The sequence below is a fragment of the Ranitomeya imitator genome, chromosome 4 (genome assembly GCF_032444005.1).
Source record: "Ranitomeya imitator isolate aRanImi1 chromosome 4, aRanImi1.pri, whole genome shotgun sequence".
NCBI classification, from domain to species: Eukaryota; Metazoa; Chordata; class Amphibia; order Anura; family Dendrobatidae; genus Ranitomeya; species Ranitomeya imitator.
The window spans coordinates 511,281,059-511,296,123 of record NC_091285.1 but is presented as its reverse complement, the minus strand read 5'-3'; the positions used below and the strand labels follow the sequence as shown (position 1 = coordinate 511,296,123).

The 15,065-nt window shown below is 44.0% G+C and overlaps 1 protein-coding gene across 2 annotated transcripts in view; it reads right to left on the bottom strand.

Annotated features, from left to right (window-relative positions):
- GATM (glycine amidinotransferase) overlaps window positions 1–15,065 on the bottom strand; it is a 98,873-nt gene that overhangs the window by 14,496 nt on the left and 69,312 nt on the right. For both annotated transcript variants that reach the window (XM_069766078.1, XM_069766077.1), the window contains 2 exons: window positions 5,047–5,242; window positions 750–940 (listed from right to left, as the gene is read on the bottom strand). In XM_069766078.1, the coding sequence (XP_069622179.1) occupies window positions 750–940; window positions 5,047–5,158 (303 nt within the window). In that variant the 5' untranslated portion in view covers window positions 5,159–5,242. The remainder of the gene's footprint in view (window positions 1–749; window positions 941–5,046; window positions 5,243–15,065) is intronic.

The following is a 15,065-nucleotide window of genomic DNA, read 5'->3' as shown; positions in this document are numbered from 1 at the left end:
GGTCATGTGTGCTGTGGTTGTAGGAAAGTATTGCTGCACAGCAGCCCCCTCTAGTGGACACACGATGCAAGTATAGTCTGAAAAGGATTTCCTATGGTCATCATCACTAGATTTTTTCTTCATTTATATGTATACTCTCATCTGGAGAATGTAGTCCAAACATTTACAATCTCTTGAGCTAAGTGGTAAAGAGCGCAACATAATAATATGATTAGTTTAATGCAGAATATTGGGTCATCTCCAGCTACAGGCCATCTCCTTGCATTGTTTTCTGCTAGGACAGATTTATTGGGGATGTCTGGTACATAAAACTAACACAGTGAAATAGGTGGTATGTTTGTGTGTCTATGTGTCTGTGTATGGGTAGATAGATGACTTGCCTTTGCAATAGTTATATTCGAAAAGATAACAAAACATGGCTAACAAGTGATGACGGACACATGGAGGACAGACATAGGACACACATGTGATATGATAGTCCAGCACACACAAAACACACCTGCCATTATGCTGCAGAGAGGAGTCAGGGCCCCCCAAGGAGCCTCAGCCTCTTGAGCACCTTCTAGAGACTGCAGAGAGCTGCACACTGCCAGCATCTCCTCTCCTTTAGCCCAGTTGGCAGTCCTGCCACCAACGATATAGGAAAGAAAGTGCCAATGGGGGAGTAAAAGCTGGAAAATGCAGCACATTAGCCCTTTACCTTGGCTACAAGTTTAAAATAAAGCAGAAAGGAATATCTAAAAATGTACCTGGTCATAGAGCTCATCAGCCATTGTTGGTTTAGGAGCAGTGGTCCATTTTGCCCCCCGACGGAAGTAATCTTTAATTAGTGGCCGATAGGCCCTGTATTCAAAGAAGCGGGATCTCCATGCCATGGGGGCTTCAATGATCTCATTCCCAACAACCAGCAGTATGTCCCTAGGCATAGCAGCATATAGACCTGCAGACACAGCACAGCAAAACAGTGATCAGTCCTGTATAAGCCATGTAGGCCGATGCCGAACATCATTGCCGGACAGAGACAGAGTCCATAGTCTGATAACAGTCAGATCCCGCTTGTGTCTGGGGGAACATGCCCATTAACAAGGGGAAGTGAAATATTCCTGATGTCAGGCAGTGACATGAGTTAGTGACAACGGAATAGCACTAGGGTAGATCAAGTGTCTCAAACTATGTCCCGCAAGGCACCTGACCTCCCGCCGACACATCATTGGGACAGCAGAGACTAAGGAGGAGTGGCACCCCTTAAAGGGAACCTGTCACCTGAATTTGGCGGGACTGGTTTTGGGTCATATGGGCGGAGTTTTCGGGTGTTTGATTCACCCTTTCCTTACCCGCTGGCTGCATGCTGGCTGCAATATTGGATTGAAGTTCATTCTCTGTCCTCCATAGTACAAGCCTGCACAGGGCAAGATTGCTTTACGCAGGCGTGTACTATGGAGGACAGAGAATGAACTTCAATCCAATATTGCAGCCAGCATGCAGCCAGCGTGTAAGGAAAGGGTGAATCAAACACCCGAAAACTCCGCCCATATGACCCAAAACCAGTCCCGCCAAATTCAGGTGACAGAGTCCCTTTAATGACATCATGCCGGATCACAATGTCAAAGCACATGGTAATGGAGCCAATGGCGGATGCAGACAGGAGAGGGCACCGATGCAATAAATGGGCCTTTTTCCATCCAATCATGTGTCTGTGACAGAAGCTGGTTGCCACTTTAGAGGTGAAAATGGTCCTCCTTACACCTTGGACCCCTGTGCAGCTGCACAGGTTGTACCAACAGTATGTCCATCGCCCCTGATTGTAGCTCAGACGCCTCCTTCCCACACTGCTATATCAGGGTAGTAGGCGAATATGCGGCGGAATTTTTTAAAACTTTATTGCAAAGTGCCATTCATGTATGGTGCGATGATGGTGCTGGCTCAGAAGCAGAGCCAGCACCATCATCCGCGGGTGTTATCGGTATAACATACCGGATACCCAGCTGCAATGGCTGTATTAGCACCAATCGAGGCTGCTAAATCCCTCAGATACCGCTATCAGTAGTGACAGTGATGGCTATGTGAGGAAGGGGGTCCCCTCTTTAACCTTACTGGCACTTCACGATCGCAGAGTGCTAGTAGTTGCCACGGCAACCCGAGGCCACATAATAGCCTTCAGGTCAGCCAGATACAGTGGCCTGTAAGGATCTGAACTAAGCGGGGTCTAAGAGATGTGTCACTGTAAACCGACAAATCTAATACCCTGCAGTACGGAAGTATTACAGGGTATTAGATCAGTAATCAGGCAACTAACAGGATACTAGATCAGTAATCAGGCAACTAACAGGATACTAGATCAGTAATCAGGCAACTAACAGGATGCTAGATCAGTAATCAGGCAATTAACAGGATGCTAGATCAATAATCAAGCAATTAACAGGATGCTAGATCAATACTCAGGCAACTAACAGGATACTAGATCAGCAATCAGTCAACTAACAAGATACTAGATCAGTAATAAGGCAACTAACAGGATACTAGATCAGTAATCAGGCAACTAACAGGATACTAGATCAATAATTCAGGCAGCTAACAGGATACTAGATCAATAATCAGGCAACTAACAGGATGCTAGATCAGTAATCAGGCAACTAACAGGATACTAGATCAATAATTCAGGCAGCTAACAGGATACTAGATCAATAATCAGGCAACTAACAGGATACTAGATCAGCAATCAGTCAACTAACAAGATACTAGATCAGTAATAAGGCAACTAACAGGATACTAGATCAGTAATCAGGCAACTAACAGGATACTAGATCAATAATTCAGGCAGCTAACAGGATACTAGATCAATAATCAGGCAACTAACAGGATGCTAGATCAGTAATCAGGCAACTTACAGGATGCTAGATCAGCAATCAGGCAACTAACAGGATGCTAGATCAGTAATCAGGCAACTAACAAGATACTAGATCAGTAATCAGGCAACTTACAGGATGCTAGATCAGCAATCAGGCAACTAACAGGATACTAGATCAGTAATCAGGCAACTAACAAGATACTAGATCAGTAATCAGGCAACTTACAGGATGCTAGATCAGCAATCAGGCAACTAACAGGATACTAGATCAGTAATCAGGCAACTAACAAGATACTAGATCAGTAATCAGGCAACTTACAGGATGCTAGATCAGCAATCAGGCAACTAACAGGATACTAGATCAGTAATCAGGCAACTAACAGGATGCTAGATCAGTAATCAGGCAACTTACAGGATGCTAGATCAGCAATCAGGCAACTAACAGGATGCTAGATCAGTAATCAGGCAACTAACAGTATTCTAGATCGATAATCAGGCAAGTTAAAGTTCCATATAAGAAATAAGTAAAAAAGTAAAAAAAAGTATATAAAAATTGTAAAAAAAAGAAGAAAAAAACTAAATAAAGTAGCAAAATATAATGGAAAAATATTTTAACACAAAAAACGCTGATTTATGTAACAATGAAAGTTAACAAAATAAATTTTATTTATATATAAAAATGGGGGAAACCCTTTAAGAAGAATATTCTGCCATTCCCCGTGAACCACAGTCACTTCCACCTCCCTGATTACAGTGTGTGCCCGGCCTGTGGTTAATCATTCATACAGAGTTACATAATTTAGCAGAAATGCCCACAAGGGTTAGTGCAAACCCAGGCAGACTGTGGAGCTGGCTGATTGGTTGGAAGCCATTTACTGCCATGACAACAGGCACTGGCATTAGGAGCCAGCAACAATGGCTGGACTCATGAGCCCTACTTACTGAATGCCCTTTTCGTCTGGCAGCATGTGGCGATATGAGTGCCCCCAACTCTTCTCTGCAACGTCAACAAGATCTGACCAATCCGCCCACAGGCTGATAATAAGACTAATATCACATGAGTCCGGCTTATATAAATAAGACAAAAAGTTACCAGTACAACCTTTTTTTTGAGGAAAGAGGAGCTTTCTGTGCGAATGATGTTTTAAAAAGCATTTATAATGTCCCTGTTTCCTATGCTAATGAGGACTTTGACTAGTCGATGGGGTGTTAGTTATCCCTTACTAGTCAGCCCTCTTTCCTTGTTATCAAGCCCCTGTTGGCCTGATAACATAATTTGCAGGAGCTGTCATCATTGCTATCCCCTGCCAATATCGCGCACGAGTGCCGCACATTTCGGCAGTGTCACTGCCCCTCTGCAGCCAGGACATGTCCAGTAGCCACCTTCTGAACTTCGGGTCATGCGCAGAGCGCCTCTGAAGCTGGGTGTAGGCTTCCTGGCTTCAGAGATGCACTGCGCATGACCCGAAGTTTAGATGATAGCATCTGGTAATGCGCGGTGGACAGTGGCAGCCGGGAAGTGTACACCTGGCTTCAGAGACGCACTGACGCTGCCGGAATGAACGGTGCACATGCGCCAGATTTGCATGAGTGGCACTTATGCCGCTTGTGCAAATTATATTATCACACCACAGGGGTGTGATACCATGGAAAGAGGGCTGACTAGTCTGGGGTAACTAACGCCTTATCGACTAGTCAAAGCCCTTAGCAAAGCAAACGGGGACATTATAAATGTTTCTTTAAACCTCATTTGTACTGAAAAACATTATACAGGGCTGGTCAGGCAAGGAGTTTACTGATAAATAAGTGAATGCTGCTGGGTTGGAGAACATAGGGACCTGACAGGTTACCTTTAAGATGTGACAATTCAACATCCCAGACAATGTCCATTATTTATCTGTCTAGGGGATGAGTATAAGCGGATCTTCACTTAATATACATTATCTCCTATCCACAGGATGTGGATGCACTGGGACTCACACAAATCGACAGAAGAGGGCACTATTATCCCCGAAAGGGCAGGTGCAGGCAACCATACATTCTCTCATCTGGGATAATAGGGCCGATTATGCAAATCACACTCTGATCAATCTCTGACCATAGTTTGGTCCATGTGTTAGCATGGTGTGATCCGATTCTCTTTCTTTGGATATGATATATCAGTGTATCTTTTTTATTTGATACTGAATAGTACATACCTGTAGATTCAAAGTCAGGTGTTTTATATTGCACTGACCAATCGATCACTTCAGGCCTCTGTACAGTAACGCCTTCATGTCGTAGAACATTACACATTTCCTCAATTTCCATAACGGCCTTCTTCACGTGTTCCTGAGGAAATCCATTGCCTCCATACTTCTGGTAGAAAGGCCAATACTTTTCATAGGTGTTTGCCTACAGAAAGACGGAAACCTTTCATGATGCGTTCTTGTGGCTCATGGTTTGAAGCTCATCATATTCTCTTTCAAATGGATAGAAATCTGATATTCTAAAGCCCAACATTATATGAATAACCCAACAAATATCCTGGCGACATTTTCAATTTTAAATGTACATATTTTGATCAAGAGTAATCATTTTAATGTCCCAGATATTGGACTGAAATTATAGGCCAATCATCAATTACATATATAACACAGCAACCGAAGAAAAAAGATGATCAAAAGGCCAAGTATTATGTAGAAAAGCTTTATTTAAATTCAATACGGACAACAGGTAGAGAAGTGGATACAACCACAGTGCATATAAACAATTTTACAGACATGGGACATGGAGACCCTGGCTACTACAATCAAAATATCATATTTGCCATTCTCAATTGGTAATAAACTATATAGAAACCCTTTAGTATAACCCCCAATAGGGTATAAGTAAACCCATTATCATAGCTGGATCCCCCAGAAGTTAAATTGGCAATCAGTTATAAGCGTTATATAAATAAGATGGCAGTATAAAGAAAATCAAGACAAAGTCACCAAGATTCGCATACCTATATCAAAGTCCGGTGGGTCACCCAGGAAGTAAGGGGGTAAAGGTAGTGCCAGAAGACCCCACGTCACGTCAAGTCCCCACGTAGGGACGTGCGTTTCGGCGGAGCCTTTGTCAGGGGACATAGATACAATCAAAAGTGTGCTGCTTAAAAACAGAACCGGAACCAATCGGTGTGCAACCGGAAGTAATGCAAAGTTGTCATGGTAACATGCCGCGCCATCAGTCATCACCTCAACAACCTCAGCCACGTCGGAAAAAATCCACATGGCGCCGGCAAACAGGGTGAGGGAGACATCAAGGCAGCGGATGGCAGAACGATATTTACGGTACGGGCTGATGCTCTATGGCGATAGTGACGCATGCGCGGTCAGAGTCCAAACCCTGTCAGTCGGCGTCAGAGGGGGGCGGAGCCGAGACAGAGTCATGTGACGCGGCATCACGTCTTCCAGGAGACGCCGAAAGCCGGCAGATACGGCAGGACACGGCCCGCATGCGTACTCTGCAAAGGAACCACCAACCCGCTATTTCAAAAACGTCAGCTGCCAGCAATTTTTAAATCCAATAGTAAATAGATCAGTTTAATAGCCAGCAAAAAGGATGTTTAGTAGAAAATAGATATTTCACATGTGCCCTAAACAAGATATTAATATACCAACGTTATATAACATCATGTCAGAATAAACGTAGCATAGTTAAAACATTAGATAGATAGAAATTGTCATAGTATAGTAGACTTAGAAATGTAGATGAGGAATCTTCATGCAGAATACACTCTGTACATGGAAAGCTGGACATTAACCGGGGACACCGATATGGAGCTAGAGGTCCTATATCCAAAATATAAAACATTAAAATTAGATATCAGAAGAATTAAAAACAAAGAAAATTGATATAGCACAGATGGAAAGCATAGACTATACAGACGTCAGGTGTCAAAGAAAAGGGGGAAAGCTAATTTGCTCATTAAGCCCACTGGGATGTAGTGTATTTAGCGTCCATATCCAACGGGATTCGAGTTGCACCAATCTCTGTGATAGTTTCCCCCCACGGATATTAGCCTCAAGGGAATCAATGCCCTTTATTCTAAGTAGGGTGGCATCACAGCCATGGCACAGCCAGAAGTGTCTAGGGATAGTTTTAAGTGTAGAAGAATCAGTATAATCGGTGGCAGCCAAAATACCTAAGACATGTTCCCTGATATGGACTTTGAAAGAGCGTGTAGTTAGGCCAATGTAGTCCACAGGGACATGTGGCAAAGTATATTACATTACAGGTGGTGCAAGTGATACGCTTCTTAATCTCAAAAGTTTTAGATCTGTATGCATTAAAAAATGTATCACATTTTTCCACACTAGGGCAAGCCACACAACATCCACACGGGACACATCCCAGTCTTTTAGGACATAAATCCAAAAATGTGGATTTAGGGTTACCAGTATTGTGACTATGCACTAGGAGGTCACGAAGGTTCCTTGAACGTCTGGTGGTAATTGCAAGAAATTTCCCGATGAAAAGGTCAGATTTGTTACTGATTACCACAATCGTTTTTCAGCAGTTAGGGAGGCTCTTACTAGGTCCTGGCCTATTCTTCAAGATGATCCGGTTCTTTCAAAATACATACCGAAGAGGCCTGCAATTACCACCAGACATTCAAGGAACCTTCGTGACCTCCTAATGCATAGTCACAATACTGGTAACCCTAAATCCTCATTTTTGGATTTATGTCCTAAAAGACTGGGATGTGTCCCGTGTGGACGTTGTGTGGCTTGCCCTAATGTGGAAAAATGTGATACGTTTTTTTTTAATGCAGACAGATCTAAAACTTTTGAGATTAAGAAGCGTATCACTTGCACCACCTGTAATGTAATATACTTTGCCACATGTCCCTGTGGACTTATTTACATTGGCCTAACTACACGCTCTTTCAAAGTCCGTATCAGGGAACATGTCTTACGTATTTTAGCTGCCGCCGATTATACTGATTCTTCTACACTTAAAACTATCCTAGACACTTCTGGCTGTGCCATGGCTGTGATGCCACCCTACTTAGAATAAGGGACATTGATTCCCGTGAGGTTAATATCCGTGGGGGGAAAGTATCACAGAGAATCCCATTGGATATGGACGCTAAATACACTACATCCCAGTGGGACTAATGAGCAAATTAGCTTTCCCCCTTTTCTTTGACACCTGACGTCTGTATAGTCTATGCTTTCCATCTGTGCTCTATCAATTTTCTTTGTTTTTAATTCTTCTGATATCTTGTTCTAATGTTTTATATTTTGGATATAGGACCTCTAGCTCCATATCAGTGTCCCCGGTTAATGTCCAGCTTTCCATGTACAGAGTGTATTCTGCATGCAGATTCCTCATCTACGTTTCTAAGTCTACTATACTATGACACTTTCTGTCTATCTAATGTTTTAACTATGCTACGTTTATTCTGACATGATGTTATGTAACGTTGGTATATTAATATCTTGTTTACGGCACATGTGAAATATCTATTTTCTACTAAACATCCTTTTTGCTGGCTATTAAACTGATCTATTTACTATTGGATTTAAAAATTGCTGGCAGCTGACGTTTTTGATATAGCGGGTTGGTGGTTCCTTTGCCGAGTACGCATGCGGGCCGTGTCCTGCCGTGTCTGCCGGCTTTCCACGTCTCCTGAGAGACGTGACGTCGCATCACATGACAGTGCCTTGGCTCCGCCTCCCTCTGACGCCGACTGACAGGGTTTGGACTCCGACCGCGCATGCATCACTATCGGCGTAGAGCATCAGCCCATACCGTAAATATTGTTCTGCCATCCGCTGCCTTGATGTCTCCCTCACCCTGTGTGCCGGCACCGTGTGGATTTTTCCCGACGTGGCTACGGTTGTTGAGGTGATGACTGATGGCGCGGCATGTTGCCATGACAACTTTGCATTACTTCCGGTTGCACACCGATTGGTTCTGGTTCTGTTTTTAAGCAGCGCACTTTTGATTGTATCTATGTCCCCTGATGAAGGCTCTGCCGAAACGTGCATCGGGGTGAAGTGGGGACTACTGGCACTACCTTTACCCCCTTACTTCCTGGGTGACCCACCGGACTTTGATATAGGTATGCGAATCTTGGTGACTTTGTCTTGATTTTCTTTATACTGCCATCTTATTTATATAACGCTTATGACTGATTGCCAATTTGACTTCCGGGGGATCTAACTATGATAATGGGTTTACTTATACCCTATTGGGGGTTATACTAAAGGGTTTCTATATAGTTTACTACCAATTGAGAATGGCAAATATGATATTTTGCTTGTAGTAGCCAGGGTCTCCATGTCCCATGTCTGTAAAATTTGTTTATATGCCACCAAACCACTGCACGACCAGCTCTACCCTCACCTACTGTATCCTCACCCATCCCTTGTAGATTGTGAACCCTCGCGGGCAGGGTCCTCTCTCCTCCTGTTCCAGTTGTGACTTGTATTGTTCAAGATTATTGTACCTGTTTTTATTATGTATACCCCTCCTCACATGTAAAGCGCCATGGAATAAATGGCGCTATAATAATAAATAATAATAAATACATAATATGCACTTTGGTTGTATCCACTTCTCTACCTATTGTCTGTATTGAATTTAAATACAGCTTTTCTACATTTTTATATAATACTTGGTCTTTTGATCATCTTTTTTCTTCGGTTGCTGTGTTATAAAGCCCAACATTGAAGACATCTGGTGCCATTACCTGAGCCTCCACCTTCCAGCATCGCTTATATGATCCACCAAGCACAGCTCTCTCGCTTACTTTCTGGGAAAAATATTTTAAGGACCAGATGCAACCCTAGATGTCATGGACAGCTGCCTCCTAGTTAATTGCCTTGCCAGACCAAAAGCTGTCACTGGGGGTGATGATTGTACTTTAACCCTTTCAGTCATGTCGGCTTTCTGAACATTAGAATGAAATACAGTATCTCTCTGATGAAAAAAAAAATCATCAGTAAGTTCATATCTGGGTTCCATTTGGAAATCAAATTGCCATTAATGTGTCATGATTCCAATGGCAGGGAATCACAAAAGGACAAGCACCAACGAGCTCTAGGGTGATGGAACCTGAGCTGACCGTGACCCTAAACCTGAACACACAAATAACAATAGCCGGGGAACGTGCCTACGTTGATCCTAGACGTCTCGCACCAGCCGAAGATCTAACTTCCCCTATTAGAAGAAACACAGACCTCTCTTGCCTCCAGAGAAATACCCCACAGAAATAGCAGCCCCCCACACATAATGACGGTGAAATGAGAGGAAGGCACATACACAGTATGAAATCAGATTCAGCAAAATGAGGCCCGCTAAAACTAGATAGCAGAGGATACAAAAGTAAACTGCGCGGTCAGCAAAAAACCCTTCAAAAAACCATCCTGTAATTACTTGAACTCATGTTCCAACTCATGGAACATGAGGAGCAATTACAGCCCGCTAGAGCAACCAGCAGCAAAGAAACAATTATATGCAAGCTGGACAAGACAAAAATAAATCAAAACGTGGAACAAGAAAATCAAAAACTTAGCTTGTCCTGAAGATTACGGTACTGAAGCCAGAAGCTGAGGTAACAAAACACTCTGATAACCTTGATAGCCAGCGGGGAAATGACAAGAAAGCCTGGTTAAATAGGAAACTCCAAAATACTAATAGAACAGGTGGACACCAGAGACAGCAGAACACAAATCACCCAGTACCATCAGTAACCACCAGAGGGAGCCCAAAAACAGAACTCACAACAGTACCCCCCCCTTGAGGAGGGGTCACCGAACCCTCACGAGAACCACCAGGGCGACCAGGATGAGCCCTATGAAAAGCGCGGACCAAATCATCAGCATGAACATCAGAGGCAACCACCCAAGAATTATCCTCCTGACCATAACCCTTCCACTTGACCAAATATTGGAGTTTCCGTCTGGAAACACGAGAATCCAAGATCTTCTCCACAACATACTCCAATTCTCCCTCCACCAGCACCGGAGCAGGAGGCTCAGGCGAAGGAACAACAGGTACCTCATACCTCCGCAACAACGACCGATGGAACACATTATGAATAGCAAACGATGCCGGGAGATCCAAACGAAACGACACAGGGTTAAGAATTTCCAAGATCCTATAAGGACCGATGAACCGAGGCTTGAACTTAGGAGAAGAGACCTTCATAGGAACAAAACGAGAAGACAACCACACCAAGTCCCCAACACGAAGTCGAGGACCCACGCGGCGACGGCGATTAGAAAACTGCTGAGCCTTCTCCTGGGACAACTTCAAATTGTCCACCACATGACTCCAAATCTGACGCAACCTATCCACCACCATGTCCACTCCAGGACAATCAGAAGACTCCACCTGACCAGAGGAAAAACGAGGATGAAACCCCGAATTACAAAAGAAAGGAGAAACCAAGGTAGCAGAACTAGCCCGATTATTAAGGGCAAACTCGGCCAGCGGCAAAAAGGTAACCCAGTCATCCTGATCAGCAGAAACAAAACACCTCAAATAAGTTTCCAAGGTCTGATTAGTTCGCTCCGTCTGGCCATTCGTCTGAGGGTGGAATGCAGACGAAAAGGACAAATCAATGCCCATCTTAGCACAGAACGTCCGCCAAAATCTAGACACAAACTGGGATCCCCTGTCAGAAACGATGTTCTCCGGAATCCCATGCAAACGAACCACGTTCTGGAAAAACAGAGGGACCAACTCAGAGGAGGAAGGCAACTTAGGCAAGGGTACAAGATGAACCATTTTAGAAAAGCGGTCACACACAACCCAGATGACGGCTTAGCCCGAGCACAAACCTCACAAGACTGCACAAAAGAACGCACATCCCTAGACAAGGAAGGCCACCAAAAAGACCTGGCCACCAAGTCTCTAGTACCAAATATTCCAGGATGACCTGCCAACGCAGAAGAATGGACCTCAGAGATGACTCTACTGGTCCAGCTATCCGGAACAAACAGTCTCTCAGGCGGACAACGATCAGGTTTACCCGCCTGAAACTCCTGCAAAGCACGTCGCAAGTCTGGGAATACGGCCGACAAAATCACCCCATCCCTAAGGATACCAGTGGGCTCAGAATTTCCAGGGGAGTCAGGCACAAAACTCCTAGAAAGAGCATCCGCCTTCACATTCTTTGAACCTGGCAGGTATGAAACCACAAAATTGAAACGAGAGAAAAATAGTGACCAACGAGCCTGTCTAGGATTCAGACGCCTGGCAGACTCAAGGTAAATCAGATTTTTGTGATCAGTCAAGACCACCACACGATGTCTAGCACCCTCCAGCCAATGACGCCACTCCTCAAATGCCCACTTCATGGCCAAAAGTTCCCGATTACCCACATCATAATTCCGCTCAGCGGGCGAAAATTTTCTAGAAAAGAACGCACATGGCTTCATCACCGAGCAATCGGAGCTTCTCTGTGACAAAACCGCCCCCGCTCCAATCTCGGAAGCATCAACCTCAACTTGGAAAGGAAGCGAAACATCAGGCTGACGCAACACAGGAGCAGAAGAAAACCGGCGTTTAAGTTCCTGAAAGGCCTCCACAGCCGCAGGAGACCAATCAGCAACATCAGCACCCTTCTTAGTCAAATCCGTCAAAGGCTTAACAACACTAGAAAAATTAGTTATAAAACGACGATAGAAATTAGCAAAGCCCAAGAACTTCTGCAAACTCTTAAGAGATGCAGGCTGCGTCCAGTCACAAATAGCCCGAACCTTGACGGGATCCATCTCAATAGTAGAAGGGGAAAAAATATACCCCAAGAAAGAAATCTTCTGGACTCCAAAGAGACACTTTGAGCCCTTTACAAACAAGGAATTAGCCCGCAGGACCTGAAACACCTTCCTGACCTGCTGAACATGAGACTCCCAGTCATCAGAAAAAACCAAAATATCATCCAAATACACAATCATAAATTTATCCAGATATTCACGGAAAATATTGTGCATAAAGGACTGGAAGACTGAAGGAGCATTAGAAAGTCCGAAAGGCATTACCAAATACTCAAAATGGCCCTCAGGCGTATTAAATGCGGTTTTCCACTCATCACCTTGCTTTATTCGTATAAGATTATACGCACCCCGGAGGTCAATCTTAGTGAACCATTTAGCCCCCTTAATGCGAGCAAACAAATCAGTCAACAAAGGCAAAGGATACTGATATTTTACGGTAATCTTATTCAAAAGACGATAATCTATACAAGGTCTCAAGGACCCATCTTTCTTGGCCACGAAAAAAAAACCTGCTCCCAAAGGGGACGAAGATGGACGGATATGTCCCTTTTCCAAGGACTCCTTAACATAATCCCGCATAGCAGTATGCTCTGGCACTGACAGATTGAACAAACGACCTTTAGGAAATTTACTACCAGGAATTAAATCTATAGCACAATCGCAATCCCTGTGAGGAGGAAGCGAACTGAGCTTAGGCTCCTCAAAAACATCCCGATAATCCGACAAAAATACAGGAACCTCAGAAGGAGTAGATGAAGCGATAGAAATCGGAGGTGCATCATCATGAACCCCCTGACATCCCCAGCTTAACACAGACATTGTTTTCCAGTCAAGGACTGGATTATGAGTTTGTAACCATGGCAGACCAAGTACTAGAACATCATGTAAATTATACAACACCAGGAAGCGAATCAGCTCCTGATGAACGGGAGTCATACGCATGGTCACTTCTGTCCAGTACTGAGGTTTATTCATAGCTAAAGGTGTAGAGTCAATTCCCTTCAAAGGAATAGGGACTTTCAGAGGCTCAAGACTAAACCCACATCGCTTGGCAAATGACCAATCCATAAGACTCAGGGCAGCGCCTGAATCTACATAGGCATCGACGGAAATGGATGATAATGAGCAAATCAGAGTCACAGACAGAATGAACTTAGACTGTAACGTACTAATGGCAACAGACTTATCAACCTTTTTTGTGCGTTTAGAGCATGCTGATATAACATGATCTGAATCACCACAATAAAAGCACAACCCATTTTTCCGCCTATAGTTTTGCCGTTCACTTCTAGACTGAACTCTATCACATTGCATTGTCTCAAGTGCCTGTTCAGAAGACACCGCCAAATGGTGCACAGGTTTGCGCTCCCGTAAACGCCGATCAATCTGAATAGCCATAGTCATAGACTCATTCAGACCCGTAGGCGCAGGGAACCCCACCATAACATCTTTAATGGCCTCAGAAAGGCCATCTCTGAACTTTGCAGCCAGGGCGCACTCATTCCACTGAGTAAGCACTGACCATTTCCGAAATTTTTGACAATATATTTCTGCTTCATCTTGCCCCTGAGAGAGAGCTAATAAAGCTTTTTCAGCCTGAATCTCTTGGTTAGGTTCCTCATAGAGAAAACCCAATGCCAGAAAAAACGCATCCACATTAAGCAACGCAGGATCCCCTGGTGCCAATGCAAATGCCCAATTTTGAGGGTCACCCCGCAGGAAAGATATAATAATCTTAACCTGCTGAGCAGGGTCTCCAGAAGAGCGAGATTTCAAAGAAAGGAACAGCTTGCAATTGTTCCTAAAATTCAGAAAACTAGATCTATCTCCAGCAATGAACTCTGGAATAGGAATTCTAGGTTCAGACATAGGAGCATGTACAACAAAATCTTGTATATTTTGAACCTTAGCAGCAAGATTATTCAAGCTGGAAGCTAAACTCTGGACGTCCATGATAAACAGCTAAGGTCAGAGCCATTCAAGGATTAAGAGGAGGAAAAAAAAAAATCAGCCAGGCTGCAATTAGGGCTAGGCAGCAACCTCAGAGGAGAAAAAAAAAAAAAAAAAACTTCCTCAGACTACTTTTCCTCCTACTTCAGCCCAAACATTTTGTGGCCGGCTATACTGTCATGATTCCAATGGCAGGGAATCACAAAAGGACAAGCACCAACAAGCTCTAGGGTGATGGAACCTGAGCTGACCGCGACCCTAAACCTGAACACACAAATAACAATAGCCGGGGAACGTGCCTACGTTGATCCTAGACGTCTCGCACCAGCCGAAGATCTAACTTCCCCTATTAGAAGAAACACAGACCTCTCTTGCCTCCAGAGAAATACCCCACAGAAATAGCAGCCCCCCACATATAATGACGGTGAAATGAGAGGAAGGCACATACACAGTATGAAATCAGATTCAGCAAAATGAGGCCCGCTAAAACTAGATAGCAGAGGATA